Here is a 22222-nt window from a genome sequence, read left to right as displayed (position 1 = left end):
ACGTTATTATTCCTGTATATTTTTAATGAAGATACTGTTTGGGATAATTAGTGGTTAACAGATTGAGTCTGACAAAATTTTGTTAAATGCCTGTGTCCCCAAGATAGTGCCACATTTCAGCATCATATAATATGTGGTATATATTATATTTTATTCAGCTACTCTTGATCCATCATGCCTAAATTGAACTGATCTAGTATTTATTCATTTGCATTCAATAGATCTTAACGTAATCATGATACGTACTCTCAATTTTCAAAACACTCTTGAATATAACCTGATAATATAAGATTCCTAAGTATTTAATATACAAATATCGAAGGCCACTATTTAAAATACTTAATAGAAGTTGACCAAACAAGTTGAGTGATATTCTAAGGGTATAAGGAACTGACTTTTTAAAGTCTAGTTATTATTTCATGGAACTTTAATATAATCATATTATACAGTAACGATTTTATTTACATTAAAAATTAAGAGTGAAATAATTTTCCTAAGGTTTATGTGTTATGCATTTCCTTAGAACTTGAGCTCAGAAATTTGATGGATGAAATTCAAAGTAACTTTAAGTGTCTTGGTCTTTTGGAGCCATATTGCTGGAAAAAAGGAGAAGCTTGTGCAGTGAGGGGATCAGATACTGTGTGGTATCGAGGTAAAGTTATGGAAGTTGTTGGTGGAACTATCAGGGTAAGTCTGATTATTCTTTGGTGACAGATTGAGAGTTAAACTCAGTCATTCTAAAGCATAAATTAATTTTTTTATTATAAACATTTAAATTGTCTTTTGAGAATATTTTTCTTTTTAACTAGTTAACTAGATAATTTCCTGAGGACATAAACCAAGGGAGAGCCAATCTGAATTGTGTTCAGGTCCCTTTATATTTAAAGACTTTTCTTTTTTTCACTATTTTAACCTCACATTAGTCCTAGAGTCATTCAAATCTATATTTCCATAATTTGGAGCAAAGTTCTGTCCAGAGTATAACATACTAGACAGAAAATTTCTTAGGAGGATTTAGCTTTTGGGTGGGTTAAATGAAATAAGCATTAGAACTAATTCCTTTCTGGGGCAGTAGTTTATCTGAAGTCTGAGCCAGTAAGTCTAATGTTTTTAACTGACTCATAAGTGCTTTTCTAAGTTTGTCAGAGCTTTACAGAAAAACATACCAATCTTCAAGTAGAATAATTTTCACACACATTATTTCTGTGTTTAAAGATCTTTATAGATGGGGCAAAGATAAGTTAAAGTCCTGCCTGGATAAAATCTTTATTAAATTACTATGCATTTTATGTTAGTGATAGAGTTGGGGACTAGGCCTATGATTCTATTGGTATAAGGAACTCCCAAATGACCATTGCAGATTGGCAACTTCTCTGTAAGTGAAAAGGGGAAGAGTAGGGAACTATCATTTATTAAACACCCACAATGTACTAGGCACTGTGCAAAGCACTTTACAATTATTATCTCATTCAATCCTCACAACAACCCTGGAAGGAAGGTGCTGTTATTATCCCCATTTTATGGATAGGGAAACTGAAGTAAACAGTGGTTAAAGTGACTTATCTAGGGTCACAGGGCTGTTAAAATGGACGTGAGTCAATGTCAGATATGAAACTGGAAACTAGGATTCCTGACTTCCAATTTAATGTTTATTAAACTATGCATATCACTCTCTAATTAAAGCATTTGACAGTGTACTTTCAGTAACCATTCTGTTGCCCGTAGAGTGCCTATTTTAGCACTTTGTGGTGATGTATGCCATAAAGAAGCCATGGTCCCCACTCCTGAGAAATTTACAATAAAGTAAGAAAAAGCCAAACAACAATCAATATGCACAGTTTTATATATGGATTTATAGCAATTTTATGACAGTGAGAAAGTTTGGCTAGTTTGTCCCAGAAGTTTTTTGAAATCATAGTTAATTTCATCTTTTAGGGATGATTGCTGTAGTTCTTATTAAACAGTAAGATATGTAAAATTACTCCTCTACCAACAATTCTGTAATGGAATTTGTTTTTTATGCAGGTGCAATATTTAGACCATGGGTATACTGAGAAGATCCCACAGTGTCATCTTTACCCAATTGTATTATATGCCGATAGACCCCAGTTTTGTATTCCATGTCAGTTGTATAATACCGTGCCTGTAAGTAATTTGTTGCACTATCTATGTAGATTCTTATCTCGATATTCTTTTCTGTCATGATTGATCAGATAGTGTGTAAGATGGAGTGTTATGCATGATTTACTGTCCTACAGAGCTCTTATTATGCTCAGTATTACAAAAAAGCATACTAGCATATAATTACACAGCTAGAAGCAACCTAAGTAGTCATATTTACATTTTGATTTGTTTTGCTTTTAGTGTTCTGTGTTTTTATGCCTGGAAGGTTAAAAGTATATACTACTGGAGAGAGCAGTTAAATTTAAGGGAAGCTAAGATTCTTATATGTTCTTTCTGATAATAATGTTAGATGTAGACTTTGATTATCCATGGGAGAAGTATTTCTTTGGTTTTAAGAGAGGACTCAGATTTTAAGCCACCCAGTGTGTTTTTCCTTTCTGTGTTTCAGCATAATGGAATTGTATTTGCTTGAACATGTTTCTTATTATTTCTGTTACACAATTGACCAACTGAATTTTAGGAGGATTGATTTCATAGAGATATTAGGCTGGATTTAATCAAATCACATTAAATTACTACAGACAGAATTTTGCAACATGAGTATAGAAGAGAGGCATCACACTATATTGGATAAAATGCTGGAAAAACTAGGAATCAGGAAATCCCACCTCTGTCCATACTAGCTCTATGACCGTGGACAACTGTCTAAAACCAAAAATTGTGGACAAATTGCAGCATTTATTACACCAGTGAAATCACAGGTGTACACCAAAATGCATAATATTTGCCCTTATAAATTCTTTGTTTGTTTGTTTGTTTTCAGTGAGGCAATCGGGGTTAAGTGACTTGCCCAAGGACACACAGCTAGTACTTGTCAACTATTTGGTCTGAGGCCAGATTTGAACTCAGGTCCTCCTGACTTTAGGGCCTGTGCTCTGTCCACTGTGCCACCTAGCTGCCCCCCTTATAAATTCTTTGAAGCATTATCTGAAAGCAGTTTCATTGTGATTCTCTGGTCTTTGTTTATCAAAAGGCTTCTTGCTCTGCATATTGTGTGTGGTTAATGGAAAATAATATTTTTATCCCAATTAGATTGGAAATTCCTGGCAGCCAGACGCAGTAGAACTCCTTCAAGAACTATTACCAAAGAGAGAGGTGGAAATTCATAACATGGTAATTTGTATTAATGTTTAAGCAGTTATTTATGTTGACATGTCATAACTCCTTAAAAGCGTTAATTGGAGGGAATAACTAATATCAAAACCTAGATTTTTAAAGTGATAAACATTCTTTTGTGTGTGTATTAAATACACATGACGTCATAATTGATACTCATATGAAAGAAGAGAAATTTCAATCTAAACTTTTAAATGAGCTTAATTTTAGGGCATGTAAAGTTTTTATTTTAAAGGACACATAGAGTGTTTGTAAGCTTAAGTTTTCTGTTGCTAAATACTTACTTCATTTTAACTTATGGTATGCAGCAATATTAGGCCCTGTTAGAGAAAGCTATTGGTGAAGCAGAAATAACACTGGATTTGGAACTTGGGTTGAAAATCTGGCTGAGCCATTTAATACCATTATGATCTTGGGCAAGTCTTTTGATCCTTCTGAGCGTTAATGTTCTCTTTAAAATAAGAGGGTTGGACTAGCTGACTTCTAACGTGTTTTCCATCTCTAAACCTCTGATCATGATCCTGTGCTTCTAAAAATCATGTTCAAATACAAAAAGAAACATTCATGGAAGAGGGAGGGTATTGCTGTCTATGGGGCAACCTGCAGAGTTTTCCAAAGAGGATCCTTCCTCCAAAGAGACATTGTTATACATACAAAGACAAATAACAGTCTAGGGTAGTGTATGAAAGTGCTGAATGAGTGGTACAAGACTTCAGAGGAGGAAACTTAAGGTTCTGGGCATCAGAAAAAAAAAAAGACTGTCAAGGAAAGGTAAAGAAGTTCAGCTGGTCTTGAGACAAGAATAAGATTTTCACTGTAGCTTGTTCTGGAAACAGTATGTAATTTGGCCAAAATGGAATATTAGTGTAGGGGGGAAATAATGAAAGGAATTTGAGGAAAAGAATTTGTGAGGATATGAATGCTAGACTAAGGATTTTAGTCCTATAGACCCTGGGGAATCATTGAATCATTTTTGAGTAGGAGAATGGCATTCAAAACAATGCATTAGAAAACTAACTTAGCTCTGTAGGAAGAATTGATGGGGGAAGGGGGGAGAGACTTACTATGGTGCTCGGGACTTGAGGTGATAGCAAAATAGAGATAGGCACAACATAAATGAGGTCTAATGCATCTTAGTTGTTTTAAATTGCTGTTAATGTGTGCAAATAGTTTTTATTTTTCTTAATTTATTATTTATTTATAGCATTCTTTTCTTTTTAAGTTTTGAGTTCCAGATTCAAGCATGTAGTTTTTAGATATTGATGTGTGATATAGTAGGGAGCAGTGGAACTGGGGTGAAATCTGACATTTAATAGTGGTATGATCCTGGGCAAGTCATTTCTCTTTGCTTCATTTTCATCTTTGAAAGGGGATAATAATGCCTCACCACCTGTTTTATGGCATTATTGTGAAGAAAGCATTTTGCTAACTTTAAATTATTCTGTTAATGATAGCTATTATTATGTAGGTCAGCACATTATGATTATCTCCTTTAAGTAAAGAAAAAGTGTTTTTGGAAAAACTTGTGATTTAGTGCTGTGGATTACATGGCCATGCTATTTTACAAAGAGCATAATTGCAGTTTTGTGGAATGAACATAAATGTTTCGCTTTTAAGTTAAATTAATATTGTGTTTTGAAACTTAACTGTACTCCTTAATTGTACGTAATAGGAATTACCCAAAAATCCATGGGGAAAATTATCTGTTCATCTCTATTTTGATGGAATGTCGCTTTCTTATTTTATGGCACATCATAAACATTGTACATTTGAAGGTTCTGAGGAAATACTGAAAGAGGTAAGCAAGCTACTTTTCTTTTAGCTAGAGTTAGGAAATCCCAAGCTTAATCAGAATTATAAATATTAATTAAATAAGTGGACTATGCTTCACAAAATTTCATAGTTGGAAGGAATCTCTGAGGTGATGGTCAATTCATACCTGGAATTTGTACTTGGAAAAGAATCCCCTCTATAAAATAGACCTGACAAATGGTCATCCAGCCTTTGCTCAAATACTTCCAGTGGAGGAGAACCTACTTTCTTCGGTGACAGTCCATTCCACTTTAAAATAGCTTGTAATTTTAGTAAATTTTTCCTTATCTGAAACCTAAGTTTCCCTCTCTGCAACTTCCACCAATGTTCCTAGTTTCTTCCCCCTAGGGAAAAACTGAACATATTTAATTACTTAGCCTTTTGATGTCCTCCTTGACTCTCCATATATCTGATATGATAGCCTTTTGATGTCCTCCTTGACTCTCCATATATTCGATATATCCTCCCTGTATAGCCAATTAAATCTGCCATTTCTACTTCTACAAAATCTCTTATCTGTTTTGACTCATGCACCAACCACCCTAGTTCAGGCCTTATTTTTTTGATACTTGACTATTGCAATAGTCTCCTCATTGGCCTGCCATGCTTCTAGTGTCTTTCCATTCCCATTGATCCTTCACGCTGCTGCCACTGTGATATTTGTAAACCTTATGTTTAATTGTATCACTCCTCTACCAAGAAAACTTCAGTGACTCCTTGTTACCACTGAGATTAAATAAAAACTGTCCTGGCCTTCAAAGTCCTTCCCAAACTGTTCCTCAACCTAGTTTTCTGTCAGTTTATAGTACTTCTCTTCCCAAAATTGCAAACCTCAATGATAAAAAGGATAGTGGTACCATTAACATAAATAGAGACATTCAGAAGCGTTAGGTTAGGAAGGGTTTTGGTTATGTCTAACTTGAATTTCGTATGGAACAGCAAGTTCATAATATTCAGCAGTCAGTTGATGATGAGGCATTGCATATTAGAAGAGGGACTGAGAGGGACTAAGGATAAACATATAGATCTGGAAGTAATTTCTCCTATACTAGTGGTGTCAAACTCAAGTAGAAACGGATCCCTGCGAGTTATATTTTAATCTGGTTTGGATGCACTTGGGATTTTTGCTAGCCACATATAGCCAGCAGGTTATGAGTTTGACACCTGTTCACCACACTGATAAAAATACAAGTCTGGAATGAAAAAAAGTAAGACCTAAGCATATTTGGGAAATGATAAAACCATAATATTTCAGAGGTGGAAGGACCTAAAGATAATTTGACACAATTCCCTCCCCCCCTCCCCCCACATTGATAAGAAGTTAAGGAGGTTCAGCTCAATCAGGAACTAGTTACTGGCAGAATTGAGACTAAAACTTGGGACTTAAACTTTTGGGTTAATTCTTAGCCTTTTAACCAAAACTCTAGGATCTCAAGTCTACCAATCGATTCTCCAGGACATGGAGGTTTTCTCCATTAAACTTTTTTGTCTTAATAATAAAACTTGTTTATAAAGCTACTTTCCTCAAAAGAGCTCTTTGAAATAGATATATAGACATAAAAAAAACACATTATCTTCATTTTATATGTGAGGAAGCTGAGGCTCATGAGGGTTGTGACTTGCCATGGGTCACTCAGCTTACACCTTTAGTAGGTGGCAGAGCCAAGATTTGTTCTTTCTAACACGTATACATATGTGTATATATATATATATATATATATATACACACACACACACACACACATATATATATATACACACATATATATATACACACACACATACAATAAAATATATATCTTAAGTAGCTAGCAGATCTCATGGCTTTTTCTCAGTCCTCATGCTTCTCACCTCCTCTGATACATTTGACACTGTTGACCACGTATTCTTCCTAGAGATTATCTCCCTGGGTTTATAGTGCTGCTACTTTCCTGGTTCACTGGTTCCCTGTCAGACTACTACTTGTCAGTTTTCTTTGCTTGTGTATCATCTCTATCACCTTCCTTAACTGTGGGTTCATCCTAGAGGTCTCTTCTAGGCCCCTTTTTCTTCTCCCTCTTGTTCAGTCATTTCCCATTCTTCATGACCCTGTGGACCATAGAACACCAGGCCCTTCTGTCCTCCACTATCTCTGTAAGTCTCTCAGACTTTGTGTTAGTTGTTTCTGTGATTCTGTCTGTCCATCTCATCCTGTGTCATCCCCTTTTCCTTTTTACTTCTGTCTTTACCACCATCAGGGTCTTTTCCAGTGAGTCTCTTCTTCTCATTATGTGGCCAAAGTATTTAAGCTTCAGCTTCAGTATTTGACTTTCCAGTGAATAGCCTGAATTAATTTCTTTAAGTATTGGCTGATTTGACCTCCTTGCTGTCCAAGGGACTCTCAGAAGTTTTCTCCAGCACCACAGTTCGAAAACATTGATTCTGCAGCACTCAGCTTTCCTTACAGTTCAGCTCTCACAGCCATATGTTGCTACTGGAAAAACCATAGCTTTGACTATATCGACCTTTGTGAGCAATGTGATGTCTCTGCTTTTTAGTATGCTTTACAGATTTTCCATAGCTTTCCTTCCAAGGAGCACTGTTTTTTAATTTCGTGGCTGTAGTTGCCATCTGCAGTGATCTTTCAGCCAAAGAATATATAAAATCTGGCACTGCTTCCATTTCTTCTCCAACTGTCTGCCAACAAGTGATGGGACCAGTTGCCAAGACCTTAGATTTTTGAATGTTAAGCTTTAAGCCAGCTTTTATATTCTTCTTTCACCCTCATCAAGAGGTCTCTTAATTTCTCTTCACTTTCTGCCATCAGAGTAGTACTGTCTGCATATCTGACATTGTTGCTATTATCCCTGGCAACCTGAATTCCAGCTTTCAATTCATCAATTCATCCAGCCTGGCATTTCATATAATGTGCTCTGCATGTAAGTTACATAAATAAGGTGACGACATACAGCCTTGTCGTAGCCTTTTTCCAATCTTACACCAATCAGTTCTTCCACATTGGGTTCTAACTGTTGCTTCTTGGCCTGCATATGGGTTCCTCAAGTGACAAGTAAGATGATGTGGTACTCCCATCTCTTTGACAACTTGCCACATTTTGTTGTCATCCACTTAGTCAAAGGCTTCAGTGTAGTCAGTGAAGCAGTGTAGGTGTTTTTCTGGAACTCCTTTGCTTTCTCCACAATCCAGTAGTTCCTCTGCCTCTTTGAAAACCAGCCTGCTCTTCTGGTAATTCTTGGTTCATATATTGCTGAAGCCTAGGTTGCAGAATCTTAAGCATAACCTTGCTAGAGTGTGAAATGAGCATAGTTGTTCAGTAATTTGAACATTCGTTGGCATTGCCCTTCTTTAGGACTGAAATGTAAACTGATCTTTTCCAATCCAGTGGCCCCTATTGGATTTTCTAAATTTGCTGGCATATTGGGTACAACACTCTAACAGCATCATCTTTTAGGGTTTTAAATAGCTCTGCTGGAATTCCATCCTCTCTACTGGCTTTATTGTTAGCAGTGCTTCCTGAGGCCCACTTGACTTCATTCTCCAGGAAGTCTGTCTCTAGATCAGTAAGCACACCATCCTGTTATTGGTGATGTTAAGCTCTTTCTTAGGTAGTTCTTTTGTGTATTCTTGCCACCTCTTCTTAATCTCTTCTGCTTCTGTTAAATCCCTGCCATTTTTGTCTTTTACCATGCTCATTTTTGCATGAAACTTTTCCTTGATATCTCTGATTTTCTTCTGGAGAAGAGGTCTCTTGTCTTTCTCATTCTGTTGTTTTCTTCTATTGCTTTGTATTGCTCACTTAAGAGAACTTTTTTATGTCTCCTGGCTATTCTCTAGAATTCTTCATTCAGTTGGGTGTATCTTTCTCTTTCTCCTTTACCTTTCTGTATTTCCTCATCAAGCAGCCACTTTGCTTTTTTGCTCTTTTTTTCCTTTAGAATGTTTTTTGAGGTTTTTTTTGCATTCTGTACAAAAAAATTGTGAACCTCTGTGCATAGTTCTTCACATATTCTATCTTCCAGACCTCAGCCCTTAAATCTATTCATCACCTCCAGTGCATATTCTTAAGGGATGTTATTTAGGTCATACCTAGATGATCTGATGATTTTCCCTACTTTCTTCAATTTAAGTCTGAATTTTGCAATAAGAAGCTCTTGATCTAATCTCATCAGCTCCAGGTCTTGTTTTAACTGACTATATAGAGCTCCTCCACCTTTGTCTGCAAAGTATATAATTGATCTGATTTCTGTACTAACCATCTGGTGATGTCCATGTGTGGTTGCCTTTTGGGCAGTTGAAAAAGTGTTTGTTTTGACCTATGAGTTATTTTGACACATTTCCATTAGTCTCTGCCCTGCTTCATTTTGTACTCAAAGGCCAAACTTGCCTGTTGTTCCATTTATCTTTTGATTTCCTACCTTAGCATTCCAATCCCCTATGATGAATGTGACATCTTTTTTTGGTGTTATTGCTAGAAGATGATGTTGGTCTTCACAGAATTGATCAGTTTTGGCCTCTTTGAGATTGATGTTTGAAGCATAGACTTGTATTACTCTGATATTGAATGGTTTGTCTTGGATTCAAACAGATATTCAGTCATTTTTGAGCTTATATCCCACTATTGCATTCCTTGCCCTTTTAGTGTAACTATGAGGGCTGCTTCATTTCTTCTAAAGTGATTCTTGAAAAGACCTAGTTTAAAAGACCAAGGTCTCCCACTGTGTCCTGGGTCATCTACTACTGTCCTGATCTGTATCTGGCCACTGGTCCTAGATGACTCCGGAGGAGAAAGTGAGTCTGATGACTTTGCACACCCCTCACTTACTCAAATCCAGTTCATTTGCAAGTCATGGCATCATCTTCCTGATGTCATGATCTTCTTCAAAAATGAAGGACAAACCACACAAGTATTTGTAGTAATCATCCAAATTTAACTCACTCATTCCAATCCATTTAAGTTCAGTGACAACCAATACATTGATATTTAATCTTTCCATCTCCTGTTTGACCATATCCAGCTTATCTTTACAGCATTAGACTTTCCTTTTATCACTACATGTATCCATAGCTGAGCTTCCTTTTGCCTTTGGCCCAGCCACTTCATTAGTACTGGAGCTACGAACAGTTTTCCTCTGCCCTTCTCTAGTGATGCATTCCAACCTGAGGAGCTCACCTTCTGATGTCATCTCTTATATCATTTTAGTACTGTCTGAGGGGTTTTCTTGACAGATGGTAGTAGTTTGCCATTTCCTTCTCCAGGGGATCACTTTTTGTCAGAACTCTCCATTATGACCTGTCCATCTTGAGTAACTCTGTACAACATAGATCATAGTTTTATTGAGCTACGCAAGCTTCTGCCCTACGACAAAGCAGTGATCCATCAGTCTTTATCCAGATGCTGTCTAATCTTCCCACTCTCACTTCTGATTTCTTCACATGTGTTTCTTCCCAGTATTATGCTACTGTCCCCCTTTAATTAGAATTGCAAGACCTTGGGCAAATGTATTTTACAAGTGTTGTTAAGTCAATCCCATCTGTGGCTTGGAGCAGATAATTCCTATATTTAAAACCATTTACCCAGGAACCCAAATCCTATTCTCAGGTCCTATCATCTTAACTAACTGTTCTCATAACCAGAATGGTTTTTTTCTTCTGAAACCCTTGACTTTGATGGGGAGCAGTGGTAAAAGTACCACCTGTACCCTTGAGGTCTTCAGTTTCTTCTCCAGGATTTCATAATCTTTATAAATGTTTTCTGTATTCCCTCTGGCAGTGTTGTTTTTGCTCAAGTGCATTACCAGAAGTTAGAAGTTTTACAGATTTTGAAAGTGTCTGTCACATTTCAGATATATCATACTCTGGGAAAGTAGTAAAATTCTCAGTTTTTAGCAGGTCAAAAAATAGGGCCCTCTCTTCTCAGCAGGGAGTTATCTGCTCCCTTGTTCATCAGTCTGACCCTTGTGCTTTCCCACCTGACCTATCCTGTGAAAGGTATCATGCCCTAGAGAACCAGCAGCAGCCCCTCAGAAAGAAATTCTTCATACCTTTATTTTACCCCCAGTGTTCAGTGGTCCTCTTTTTCTTCTGTGACATTCTTAAACTCTCTGACCTATCATAGGACAGGTTTCCTCTCTGCTTCTTTAAATCCTTGTCCTTTATTTTCACATTTAACACTTTCATGTTACATATCTACATAACATTTGGGGGGGGGCAGAGGAAGGCCTGTGATTTCATTGGCATTTGGAATTCCCAATGATGAAACTCTTAGCAGTGCAGATCTGTATCTCTGATCTATATTGAATATTATAAATAGGAATGAAAATGGCAGATTACCAAGGTCCTTTTTCCAGATGAAGTAAAACCCACTATCTCATAAGAATTTGGGGTCACCATTGAAATGGATTTAATTTTATAACAGTAAAGATTTCTTGTGGGTAAAATACACAGAGCACTATTTAAAATCTTTATGGGAATCAATGGCTTTGCTCTATGTCCTGAAATAACTAAATGGAAGCTAACTAAAATATGTATACTATTAGGATAAAAACAATGTCAGATAAAAAGATGTAGTAATATTATTACTGTATTGTTATTTCAGAAGCCAAAGGATCACAGTGAAAAGTATGAAGAAGAAAATTGGGAAATAAATTTTAAGGTAAATTTAAACCCAAATCTTGTTTTACAGTCAAATCATTTCCATTTCTTACTAAGTGTGTGGCATATTACTTTCTTGAAGTGGATATTTATTAATTAAATGGTTTTTTTTATATAATAATCATGAAAATTCAGTAGGCAATTTATCTTTATTTCTCAGATCAAAAAAATATTTTCTTTGCTGCCCACTATCAGGACCCTCTGTGGTAGGAAGAGTTATAGTTTCTTTGGAAGATATTTCTGTTTGAGGGCTCAGATTATCAACCCTGGAAAATTATCCCCCCCACACACACACACTATCAGAATACCCACTATGGTAGGAAGAGTTATAGTCAGAATATCTAATCCTGGGAAAATATCCCTACTGGATAGTCTTTTTCTAGCGTTGCCTATATACTGGTTACATTGTGTTAGGAGAAGTTAATTATAAACATAGAAAAGAGCCCAAAGAGAAGCCCACAAATAACAATAACAAAAATAATAGCATCTATCATTTATATAGCCTTTAAAGTTTTCAAAATGTATCTTATTTCCTCATTATCTACTATTCTATATATATTATCTCACATTTTTTCATATTTTCATTCAAGCACAAAAAATCAAATTTACTCTGCCTGAGAAGCTCTGGCTGAGCTTGTAGTCTGTTCTTGTCATTCAGTTGTTTTTCAGTAGTCTTATCTCTTCGTGACCCCATTTGGGGTTTTTTTGGCAAAGATCCTGAAGTGGTTTGCCTTTCCTTCTCCAGCTTATTTGATGGACGAGGAAACTGAGGCAAGCAGGGTTAAATGACTTGCCCAGGTTCAAACATCTAGTAAGGGTTTGAGGCTGGATTTGAACTCAGAAAGATGAGTCTTCCTGACTCTGGGCTCAGCATTCTATCCACTGTGCCACCTAACTGCCCTGACTTGCGGTCTAGATAAAAGTAAATTGGTGGGAGGTTCAACCCATATCCAGAAAATAATCAGAGATAGGGCTTTCTATAACAGTTACCAATTCCAGAAAGATTTTTGCTAATTTGGAGTCATGTCATAATGAATAATTTTTCCTTGAACTTTGGATCAATGATCATAATAACACTTGAATTTATCTTATGTTCTAGGAATTGCTTCAGTCTGATACAGAGACTCCTGTCTTACCACCGTATTTATCGCCAACTCTCCCTCCTCCAGGAGAACTTTATCCTGTCCAAGTGAAGCATGTTGTTTCACCTAATGAGGTATACAATTTAAATGTATGATGGGAAAATGAAAATTTTAATCAGTATAGTAATATGGTAACCAAGAACATCACCAATTTAGAATATAAATTTATTTGTATAATCTTATGGAGAAGGATAGTGAAAAATTATAAACATTATCATTTGATGAGACAACAAGAAGCAGTGGAGGGGAAAAACAGAAAAACCAACTTAAAGATACATAGATGAAGGGCCTCAGTTTAGCAAATAATCCCAAAAGTATTGAAGGAGAACAAAAAATAGATAAAAGATCTTCAAATGCTTTATAACATACTCTTTCACCATTAAGGACAGTGAGGGGAGCCACCGTATTTGATGGCTCTTTATGTCACAGTCTCCCATTTGTTTATAGGGAAGGTGAAAATGACACTAAAGAGAACAAAGATGGAAAAGCAGGTGAACTAGACCAAAGGTATATTGTCTGACAAAATTTTGAGACTTTTGAGGAATTCTCATGTAACCTGAAGGAAGCACCAAAGTAATGGGGGAAAAAACCTCACAGATGTTGTTACCAAAAAAGAGACTGATAAAGTGTCAATAATTACTGACGTATATGTCTGAATTCTTACTTGTAGAAAAAAACTTTCTTTAAATAATCTGCACATATAAGGCAGCTAGGTGGAGCAAAGGATAGAGCATAAGACCTGAAGTCAGAAAGACTCATCTTCCTGAGTTCAAATCCAGCCTTAGACACTTAACTAGCTTTACAACCCTGGGCAAGTCATTTAATCCCATTTGCCTCAGTTTCCTTATCTGTAAAATGGTCTGGAGAAAGAAATGGCCAACTACTCTGTTATCTTTACCAAGAAAACTCCAAATGGGGTCATGAAGAGTCAGACACAACTGAACAACAACAACCTGCACATACCTGAAGGTCATCCTAGATGAAGTTATTAAAAAGAAATATTCAGGCTTTCATAAATAGCATTCCATAATACATTGTATCTTTACTAGCATATTGTGTTGAAAGGTGGAGAAAATACAAAATTTCAATGTGCTAATTTTTTGTTGACTAAAAAAATTAAATTGAGGTAGAGTAAAACATCTCTCTAAAAGCTTCCTCCAACACCAACAAGGTATCTCTCAGGCATATTTTTTCATTTTTAATATTTTTTCCAATTTCCAATGTAAAAACAATTTTTAACATTAATTTTTAAAAATTTTGAGTTCCAAATTCTCTCCTTCCTTTCTCTCTACCCTCATTGAGAAGACAGGCAATTTGATGTAGATCACACTAGTGCGGTCATGCAAAATATATTTCCATATTAGTCATGTGAAAAAAAAGATTCCCCCTTCCTCAACAAAAAAAAAAAGAAAGTTTAAAAAAGCATGGTCCACTCTGCATTCATACACCATCAGTTCTTTTTCTAGAGGTGGATAGCATTTTTCGTCATTGAGTCCTTTGCAATTATCTTGGATTGTATTGCTGAGAATAGCTGTGTCTTTCACAGTATTGCTGTTACTGTGAACAGTATTCTCCCAGTTCTGCTCATTTCACTTTGTATCAGTTCATGTAAGTCTACCAGGTTTTTCTGAAAGCATCCTGCTAGTCATTTCTTAGTGCACAATAGTATTTCATCACAATCATATACCATAAGTTGTTCAGCCATTCCCCAGTTGATGGGCATCCCCTCAATTTCCAATTCTTTGCCACCACAGGAAGAGTTACCATAAATATTTTTGTAATCATAGGTCCGTTTCCTTTTTTCTTTTTTAATCTTTTTGGGATACAGACCTAATAGTGTTATTACTGGGTCAAGGTTACACACAATTTTATAGCACTTTGGGCATAGTTCCAAATTGCTCTCCAAAATGGTTGGATCAGTTTACAACTCCACCAGAATTGTATTAGTGTCCCTATTTTCCCACATCCCCTCCAATGTTTGTCGTTTTCTTTTTCTGTCATATTAGCCAATCTGATGTGAAGTGGTACCTTAGAGTTGTCTTAATTTCTCATGCATATGTTAAAATAAAATTCTTTGAACAATATAACAAGAGAAAAGAATCTTGTACTACTTTAGGATCATTAGGCTTATCTAGGTGATAGAGTTAATAGAGCACTGGACTTGTAATATGAGGGTCTGAATTCAAATCCTGCCTCCAGCCTGAACTACATATCATGAGATAGCTAAGCTCCCTTTCCACTTTCAGCCCTTTGTCCAGCCTGCTCTTATCTCAACTGTAGCTGCCTCCCTGGCTTGTTAAAGCCAGCACTGAGGGGCGGTTAGGTGGTGCAGTGGATAGAGCTCCAGCCTTGGAGTCAGGAGGACCTGAGTTCAAATGTGGCCTACAGACACTTGACACTTCCTAGCTGTATGACCCTGGGCAAGTCACTTAACCCTGATTGCCTCACCAAAAAAAAAAAAAAAAAGCCAGCACTGAGCACCAGGCTGGCACAGAGTGGGTGTTCCGTAAATGTTCTTTCTTAGTCACATACTTCGTGCTTCTAGGTGAGTCATATGCCCTCTCTAGACTTCAGTTTCTTTACCTGTGAAATAAGGGGTTTGGATGTGATGACCCCCAAAGTCCCATCAGTCCCATCTGAAATAGATGATCTTTTGATTAATATCAAACAAGGCCTAATGCAGGGATATTCTTGCCTAAATGGTTCACCACTTTTGTAGAGCAGATCCCAGCACAATCCCAATCTAGGATGGTTTCCTTATAGGTGATGAAGGTTCTGATGGTCCTGTTTACAGATGACATTTATAATGATTGCATCAAGCCCTAGAACACTGCAGAGACTCTAGAGGAAATCCATAACCACTCCAAACAAATCATCCTCTTAGGAAAACCCAGTGGTTGAAGAACATTGTTATCCCAATTATAACATTGATATGATTGAAGGAATTTTCCACCATATATAGGTCTTGGACAGACACTATAAATAGACAGTGAATTGGAGGAGAAGAGTAGAGATTATTGCCTTTGGAACTCAACACTCTGTCTTATGGAGCTACATCTAAACTCATTCCTTCCTCCACTTTTTTTTTCTTTTTGGACAGTTGCTCAATGGTTAGTTCAAAGGAATTCTATCGATTTAGTTTACATGTATTTTAGCAAATCATTTGACAGAGTCTCCATGATCTTGTCCATGCTATTCTTAGAGGAAAGTAAGCCATAAAATAGTTTTTTTGGATTCAAAACTGATTAAGTTGACTGTCCAAAGAGTAATTAGTAATTATCAATGTCACCTTCGATTTAAAAGGAAGCCTCTAGTGAACTATTTGAGGAATCTGTGCGAAAGTCTGACTTGTTTAACATTTTTATCAACAATTTGGAGAAAAGCATATGTAGGCTGTCAAATGAAAGAAAGGATTAGGGCTCCTTCTGGCTGGTCTCAGAGAGAGTAGTTAGAAACAATCTTTGAACATTGCAGAGAGACAGATTTAGGCTTGATATAAGGAAACTTTTGCTAGCAATTAAAACTATCCCAGTGAAGGTTTCCCTCCTCTTCACTGATGATTTTCAAGCAAAGGTTGAAAGATTATGTTGTGAATGAGATTCTGATTCAGATATTGATTGAGCTAGATGGCCCTCAAGATCTAAGATTCTTTAAGAGCTTACCAAGGAAGAATGTGGCCAAAAAAAGAAAGAAAAGAAAAAGACTCCCGAGGAACACCTACATTAAGGGGTCAGTAAGTGGATAAGGTATCAGAGCAAAAGTACCAAGGAGTATCCTAGTCATAACTGTTACCAATTCCTATGTATTCTTTTGCCAGTTATGTAAGAAATACTGCAAAAATAGCAAAACTTAAAGATATTACCCTTTTATTCTTTTGGCCTAGGTATATATCTGCCTTGATCTAAGAGAAAACTTCAACCATCAAAATGACACAGTTGATACTGAAGTTAGCTGGGAGTTTGAACCAAAGTGCCTAGATGAAGTACTACAGAGCTGTAATCAGAATGTGGATTCTCTCCCATCATTGACAGATTTTAGATCAGGTATTTTTTGTTATTCTTTCAAATACAGAGAAATTTCATTATATTTTTATTCTTAATGTAACTTTGACATGCTATTTTTTAAATATTTGTGGGGTCTTTGGTTTTATGTTTGTTTTGGAAAAAATAATTTCTTTAAATCAGCAATTTTATTACACTTTTTTTAATATAAACTATTTTCCTTAGTAGAAAATATATTGTGTATTTTCACCTTCATTGAAGATGCCATATTGTTATTGATACCTTTTTGTTTTTATATGGTCATTTCCTGATATGTACCCCAATTCTTGTAGAACACTCCCTTTTAAAAAAGAAAATTAAAACTGATTAATACGCAATATTCTGTATCTACTGTCCTCCAGCTCTCTTAGAGGGAGAAGGGAAGTATATTTTATCATCTCTAGGAATTATATTGATCATTGAATTTAATCTTGAGTTCAACTATGTTTTAGAGTTTTTATTTGCATTTGTATAGTTTTATATGTTTACATGTTCATATATATAATAGCTAGCATTGATACAGCACTTAAAGGTTTTGCAAAGCAATTTTACACATGTGAATTCATTTTGGGGGTGGAAAAGTTATTGTGGTTCTCTTTTCATTGAACTTACTTTTTGCTACTATGGAGAACCACAAGTGGTAAATGAAAGTGGTATCTCTACTATTTCTCATACAAATTATCAGAAAATACTTTTAAGAGTGAGAAAGGTGTATCCTGGTTTAAAGTAGAATGCATGGAAATAGGAAAGCTATGCTCACATAGTGCCAGCCTACCTTAGAATGAGAGCTATGTAAATGTTAGTTGCGGTCATCATTATTATGATCATTATCATTTCCATAGGTTTTATCTGGGCCTAAACATTCACTGTTCAGACTTTAAAAGGGCATTGGAAAAGTGGCAGTTTATTTCTGGAAATGATAGAAATCGAGACTCATATAAACTAGCTTTGATCTAACTTTATTTACTTTTTCATTATTTTACCTTTTTTAACTTGTGTTTATCACTAAAACCCTGGAACATGGGAACAGAAAATTAAATGTTAGTAGATTGGCATATGAAATAATGATAGACTTATTAAATTGAATCTTTAATCAGAGATCTTAATTTTTCTGATAAGGGTGCTTCCTTCACAGATTCTTATTGCAACCTCTCTACAACTTACTAAATAGTCTTTGAAAGCTATTTTTGCAGCCTCTCCCCCACCAAAAAAAAAAAATCACCCAGAGGCCAACTTAGTAATGAGTTTCTAAACTTTGCTAGGCGGATCCTCAATAATCAGATATATACAGGACATTATTGAGCTGCCACAATAAAATCCTACTCTGATGCCTTGCTATAAGATGATGGCAATCCTGGCTCTTGAAAGCTTTGCTGGGGGGGGGGGGGTATAATTTTACTAGGCTCTATCAAATTGAAAATGCTTCAGATATGACCTGATGGTGATTAGAAGGCATATGTTAATAATTCTAGAATTCCTAAGTATAATAAATCTGTACTACTCTAAATAGGACTAAAGTTAAACTGCTTCAGAAATATCTCTTTTAAATATAATGTTCACTGGTCTTATAGTCTTTCTTAGCAACTCATTTCTGTAGTATAATCAACTGCATTTCAGGGCAGCATGTGATACCATAAGAGTGGTAGAAAGGGAAAGGGTAACTCTATACAAAGAGATGTATGGACTTGAGAAGGACAGTTGCTGACTGATGATAAAGTTCATCTCTTCTGTCCAAATCCTTGATGTCATCATTTGTGGAACTCTCAAGTTGGTCCTTTCTCTTCACTCAAATGTTTAGTACTTACCTTAGTCTTCTCCACCTCAACTTCTGTTCCCTTCAGACACTAATTTTCTAGTTCCCAATGTCCTCAACTCACTCCCTCAACCACACATAGGAGGCGGTCATACTTTAGACACTACATTGGCTACATCCGTGCACCAAGCCAAGTAAATTTTTGCCCCGTGTGCAGAAAGCACATTATGTACGTCATCTTTTTTAAACCTTAAAACAATACTGTGAAGCGGCTACTCCAGTAGATCTGATATCATTGATTCAGAGGTTCCCTTCAGTACTAGATGTCCCAGCCCTGCCGATTAACCCTGTTTGCCTTTTGTCCCTATCCTTTCCTAAGTTCCTCACAGAGAACCCAGCCAGTGTTAAAGTGTTCCACCTACCCTAACTACTGAAGAGGTGCTGCTAGTTCTCTCATCTTCATCTAGGGAAGAATAAATGGGGTTCAAAGAGAAGTGACCTCTGGTTATGCAACATTCAGGGGGATTTGAACCCAAGTCTTTCTGCCCTTGGGTCCAGTACTCTAGCCACATATAGCATGTTAATAAAGAGGTAATAGGTGAAGAAGCTACATTTTAGTTTGAGATTGGGTGGAGACCAGATTATTGCCAAGTGAATAGGCTGGAGTAAGGTTTGGCATATAATTTTTCCCAACACTCCTATTCAGTGAATGAAATACTTATTTTGATAATAAATTTGTGACATTGGAAAAAACTTTGACAGATGGTAGATAAATCAAATTTTATAATTATGTAATGAAAAAATTATTTGGAAGTATAGATCTGGTAAACATGGAGCTTGTTAAATATTGATGAGAAAGATCTTAAGTATTTCAAGGATCTGTGATTTAATCAGTATGGATGCTCCTTCCCCAGATGCAGATCACAGTCTTTGAGAGAATCTGCCCCCAGATTAATCAACTTTTGAAGCCAGCCTGGAAATTACTGTCCCTGCATATAGTTAGACTGGTCCTCAGATAAATGACGTGATTTAGTCTTGTCCTATTCTCACAATCTTTCCAATTTGGTGGGGACCCAATAGAGCTTATGCTCTGCTTTAAGAACCCGGTATCACACCAAGGCATCACAGTCATGGAAGATGATGGAAGAGAAAGTATAACATATTTGGCTTATAAAGCTGCCAGGACGGTAAAACCTACAGGCAACCAGCCCTTACAGCTCTGTTCTCCTCCAGAGAAATTGGACAGAGGATGGAGCTAGTCCGGAGATAAATGTCTGTCCTGTAGTCAAAGGACTGCTGCTTTCTGTGGCACTTGAGAAACACAAAAAGTAGAATGCATGGGAATAGGAAAGCTATGCTCACATAGTGCCAGCCTACCTTAGAATGAGAGCTATGTAAATGTTAGTTGCTGTCATCATTATTATGATCATTATCATTTCCATAGGTTTTATCTGGGCCTAAACATTCACTGTTCAAACTTTAAAAGGGCATTAGAAAAGTGGCAGTTTATTTCTGGAAATGACAGAAATCGAGACTCATATATAAAGGTCTTTTATATTTATTAGATAGTGAAAATGTTAGGTTTATATTATAATTTCCTTTTTCTTCTCTCTCCAGAAATGCCTTGTCTTGCAGAATATAATGATGGTTTATGGTATCGAGCAAAGATTCTTTCCATCAAAGAATTTGATCCCCTTGCTATCTTGGTACAATTTGTTGACTATGGATCAACTGAAAAATTGCCAACAAGCAGGTAAATTCAATATAATTATGTTTAGCAATAATTAGTTAAGGGCATCATCTTCCTTTCTACAAGAATGTCTTTGAGTTGTTCATAATTCTTTTCAATTTTTTAAAGCGTTAAATCATTACATGCTGTATGTTTTAACGTTTCTTCTGTTTCAGACTACGTCAGATTCCTCTCCACCTTATGAAATATCCTGCTCGGGCTGTAAAAGTTCTTTTGGCTGGATTTAAACCTCCATTAAAAGATTCAGAAAAGACAAGAATTCCATATTGCCCCAAGTGGAGCATGGAAGCCATGTGGGCTATGATAGACTGTCTTCAAGGAAAACAGCTTTATGCTTTTTCTTTGGTAAATTTTTATTCTAATTAGCAGGAAAACAAGAGTTCAGAATTTTTCATCGTAATTTGGTATCATTGAATTATCTTATCTTAGTTGTCTTTTTCATAATTATATAGCACAGAGGTGTCAAACTCCTGTGGCTGGAACTAGATTTAAATGTAATTGGGAAATGTTTAACAAAATAAATAAAGATATGATACTACATAGATAACATTAATTTGCGGTTTTCTGAGTCAGTATACAGATCACAGGAATCCCTTACTATTTGAATTTGACACCACTGATAAAGCACATAAAAGTATATTGATCTAGAAACTTAATTTTAAGATTTATCAGAAATCATGTGACAGTCTTGTTTAAGTTATCCAAACTTGAAATTTATTCTTAAATATTATGATCTGAATTTTGAAATCTTAAAAGAATAAACAGTATCAGTAATTACAAATAAGAATAATCTCTGATTGCTTTTATTAAGGTAAATGCCCATAGTTCCTTTGAAACATAAAACTTAGGAGATATGACAGGGAGAAATTGGTTTATTTTAAACGTAATGCTTTTATATTCAGCAAATGTTTGTTTCCACTACGTATGTGACAGCTGTGACATTCTTTGAAGTACAGAGTAGGCCTGTTAAGGACAGTGCTTCTCAAAGATAATTTAATTGAAGTATCTGGTTGTAAATGTATCTGAATACATTTATATGTGTATGTAGATACTGTTCATCTATATACACATATATATACACACATAGAGAGATTAGCACATCAGGCATTACTTACAGTAACATTCATATAGAATGTTGGCATCAGTGTTGATTCTGTCCAAGGTTTTGTGAGTGAAGCAGGATTTAGCTTGAGCATTTAAAGAATGATGGCAGAATGGGATAACAAGGCTGTTGTACATATAGTGAATAGCTTAGGATAGAATAAAGAGGAAGGGATGAAGTCGATGAACTTATTTGACAAACTCTACTTTTGTTTTAGACTCAGTCACCGGAATATATAGTGACTTTATATGAAGATGAACAATATCCAGTTCATATGTCATTGATAGAAATGGGACTTGCAGATTTAGATGAATGACGTAAGTATACATAATGCTGTCTGACCTTTCTAGCTAGCACAACTTAGGATTACTAACGGACATCAATACCATATATCATATGATTTTCCCTTGTTTCCTCACAGAAATGGCAAATGAGTTTAGTGAGAAATTCCCATCTTCTCTTGGATGCCTTTCCTATCTTCCCTTTATCTTGTAAAAGGTAGCACCAGTACCAAAGAGCTCCTACATCTCTAGATACTTTTTCTGAGAATATTTACAGTTATTACAGAACCAGGAGAAGCATGTACCAGTAGCTTTCAGCAGCTGTGTAGGCTAGTTTCTGTACCTACACAAGGACTTACTAGAACCAAACTGATAATCGTATTTAGGGAGA

General features: G+C 36.0%; 1 protein-coding gene across 1 annotated transcript in view; it reads left to right on the top strand.

Moving 5' to 3' along the window:
• The window catches only part of RNF17 (ring finger protein 17), a 105833-nt gene extending 83967 nt beyond the window's left edge, over positions 1-21866 (top strand). Inside the window, exons 25-34 of the mRNA XM_027877608.1 lie at positions 524-687; positions 2026-2145; positions 3217-3297; positions 4973-5098; positions 11708-11764; positions 12863-12979; positions 16789-16948; positions 20316-20451; positions 20604-20793; positions 21768-21866. Of these exons, the coding sequence (XP_027733409.1) occupies positions 524-687; positions 2026-2145; positions 3217-3297; positions 4973-5098; positions 11708-11764; positions 12863-12979; positions 16789-16948; positions 20316-20451; positions 20604-20793; positions 21768-21866 (1250 nt within the window). The remainder of the gene's footprint in view (positions 1-523; positions 688-2025; positions 2146-3216; positions 3298-4972; positions 5099-11707; positions 11765-12862; positions 12980-16788; positions 16949-20315; positions 20452-20603; positions 20794-21767) is intronic.
• The last annotated feature ends 356 nt before the right edge of the window (positions 21867-22222 follow it).

Source organism: Vombatus ursinus, unplaced genomic scaffold (assembly GCF_900497805.2).
Source record: "Vombatus ursinus unplaced genomic scaffold, bare-nosed wombat genome assembly UNPS02014813.1, whole genome shotgun sequence".
NCBI classification, from domain to species: Eukaryota; Metazoa; Chordata; class Mammalia; order Diprotodontia; family Vombatidae; genus Vombatus; species Vombatus ursinus.
The sequence above is the reverse complement of the archived record's forward strand: the minus strand, read 5'-3'. Positions and strand labels throughout refer to the sequence as shown.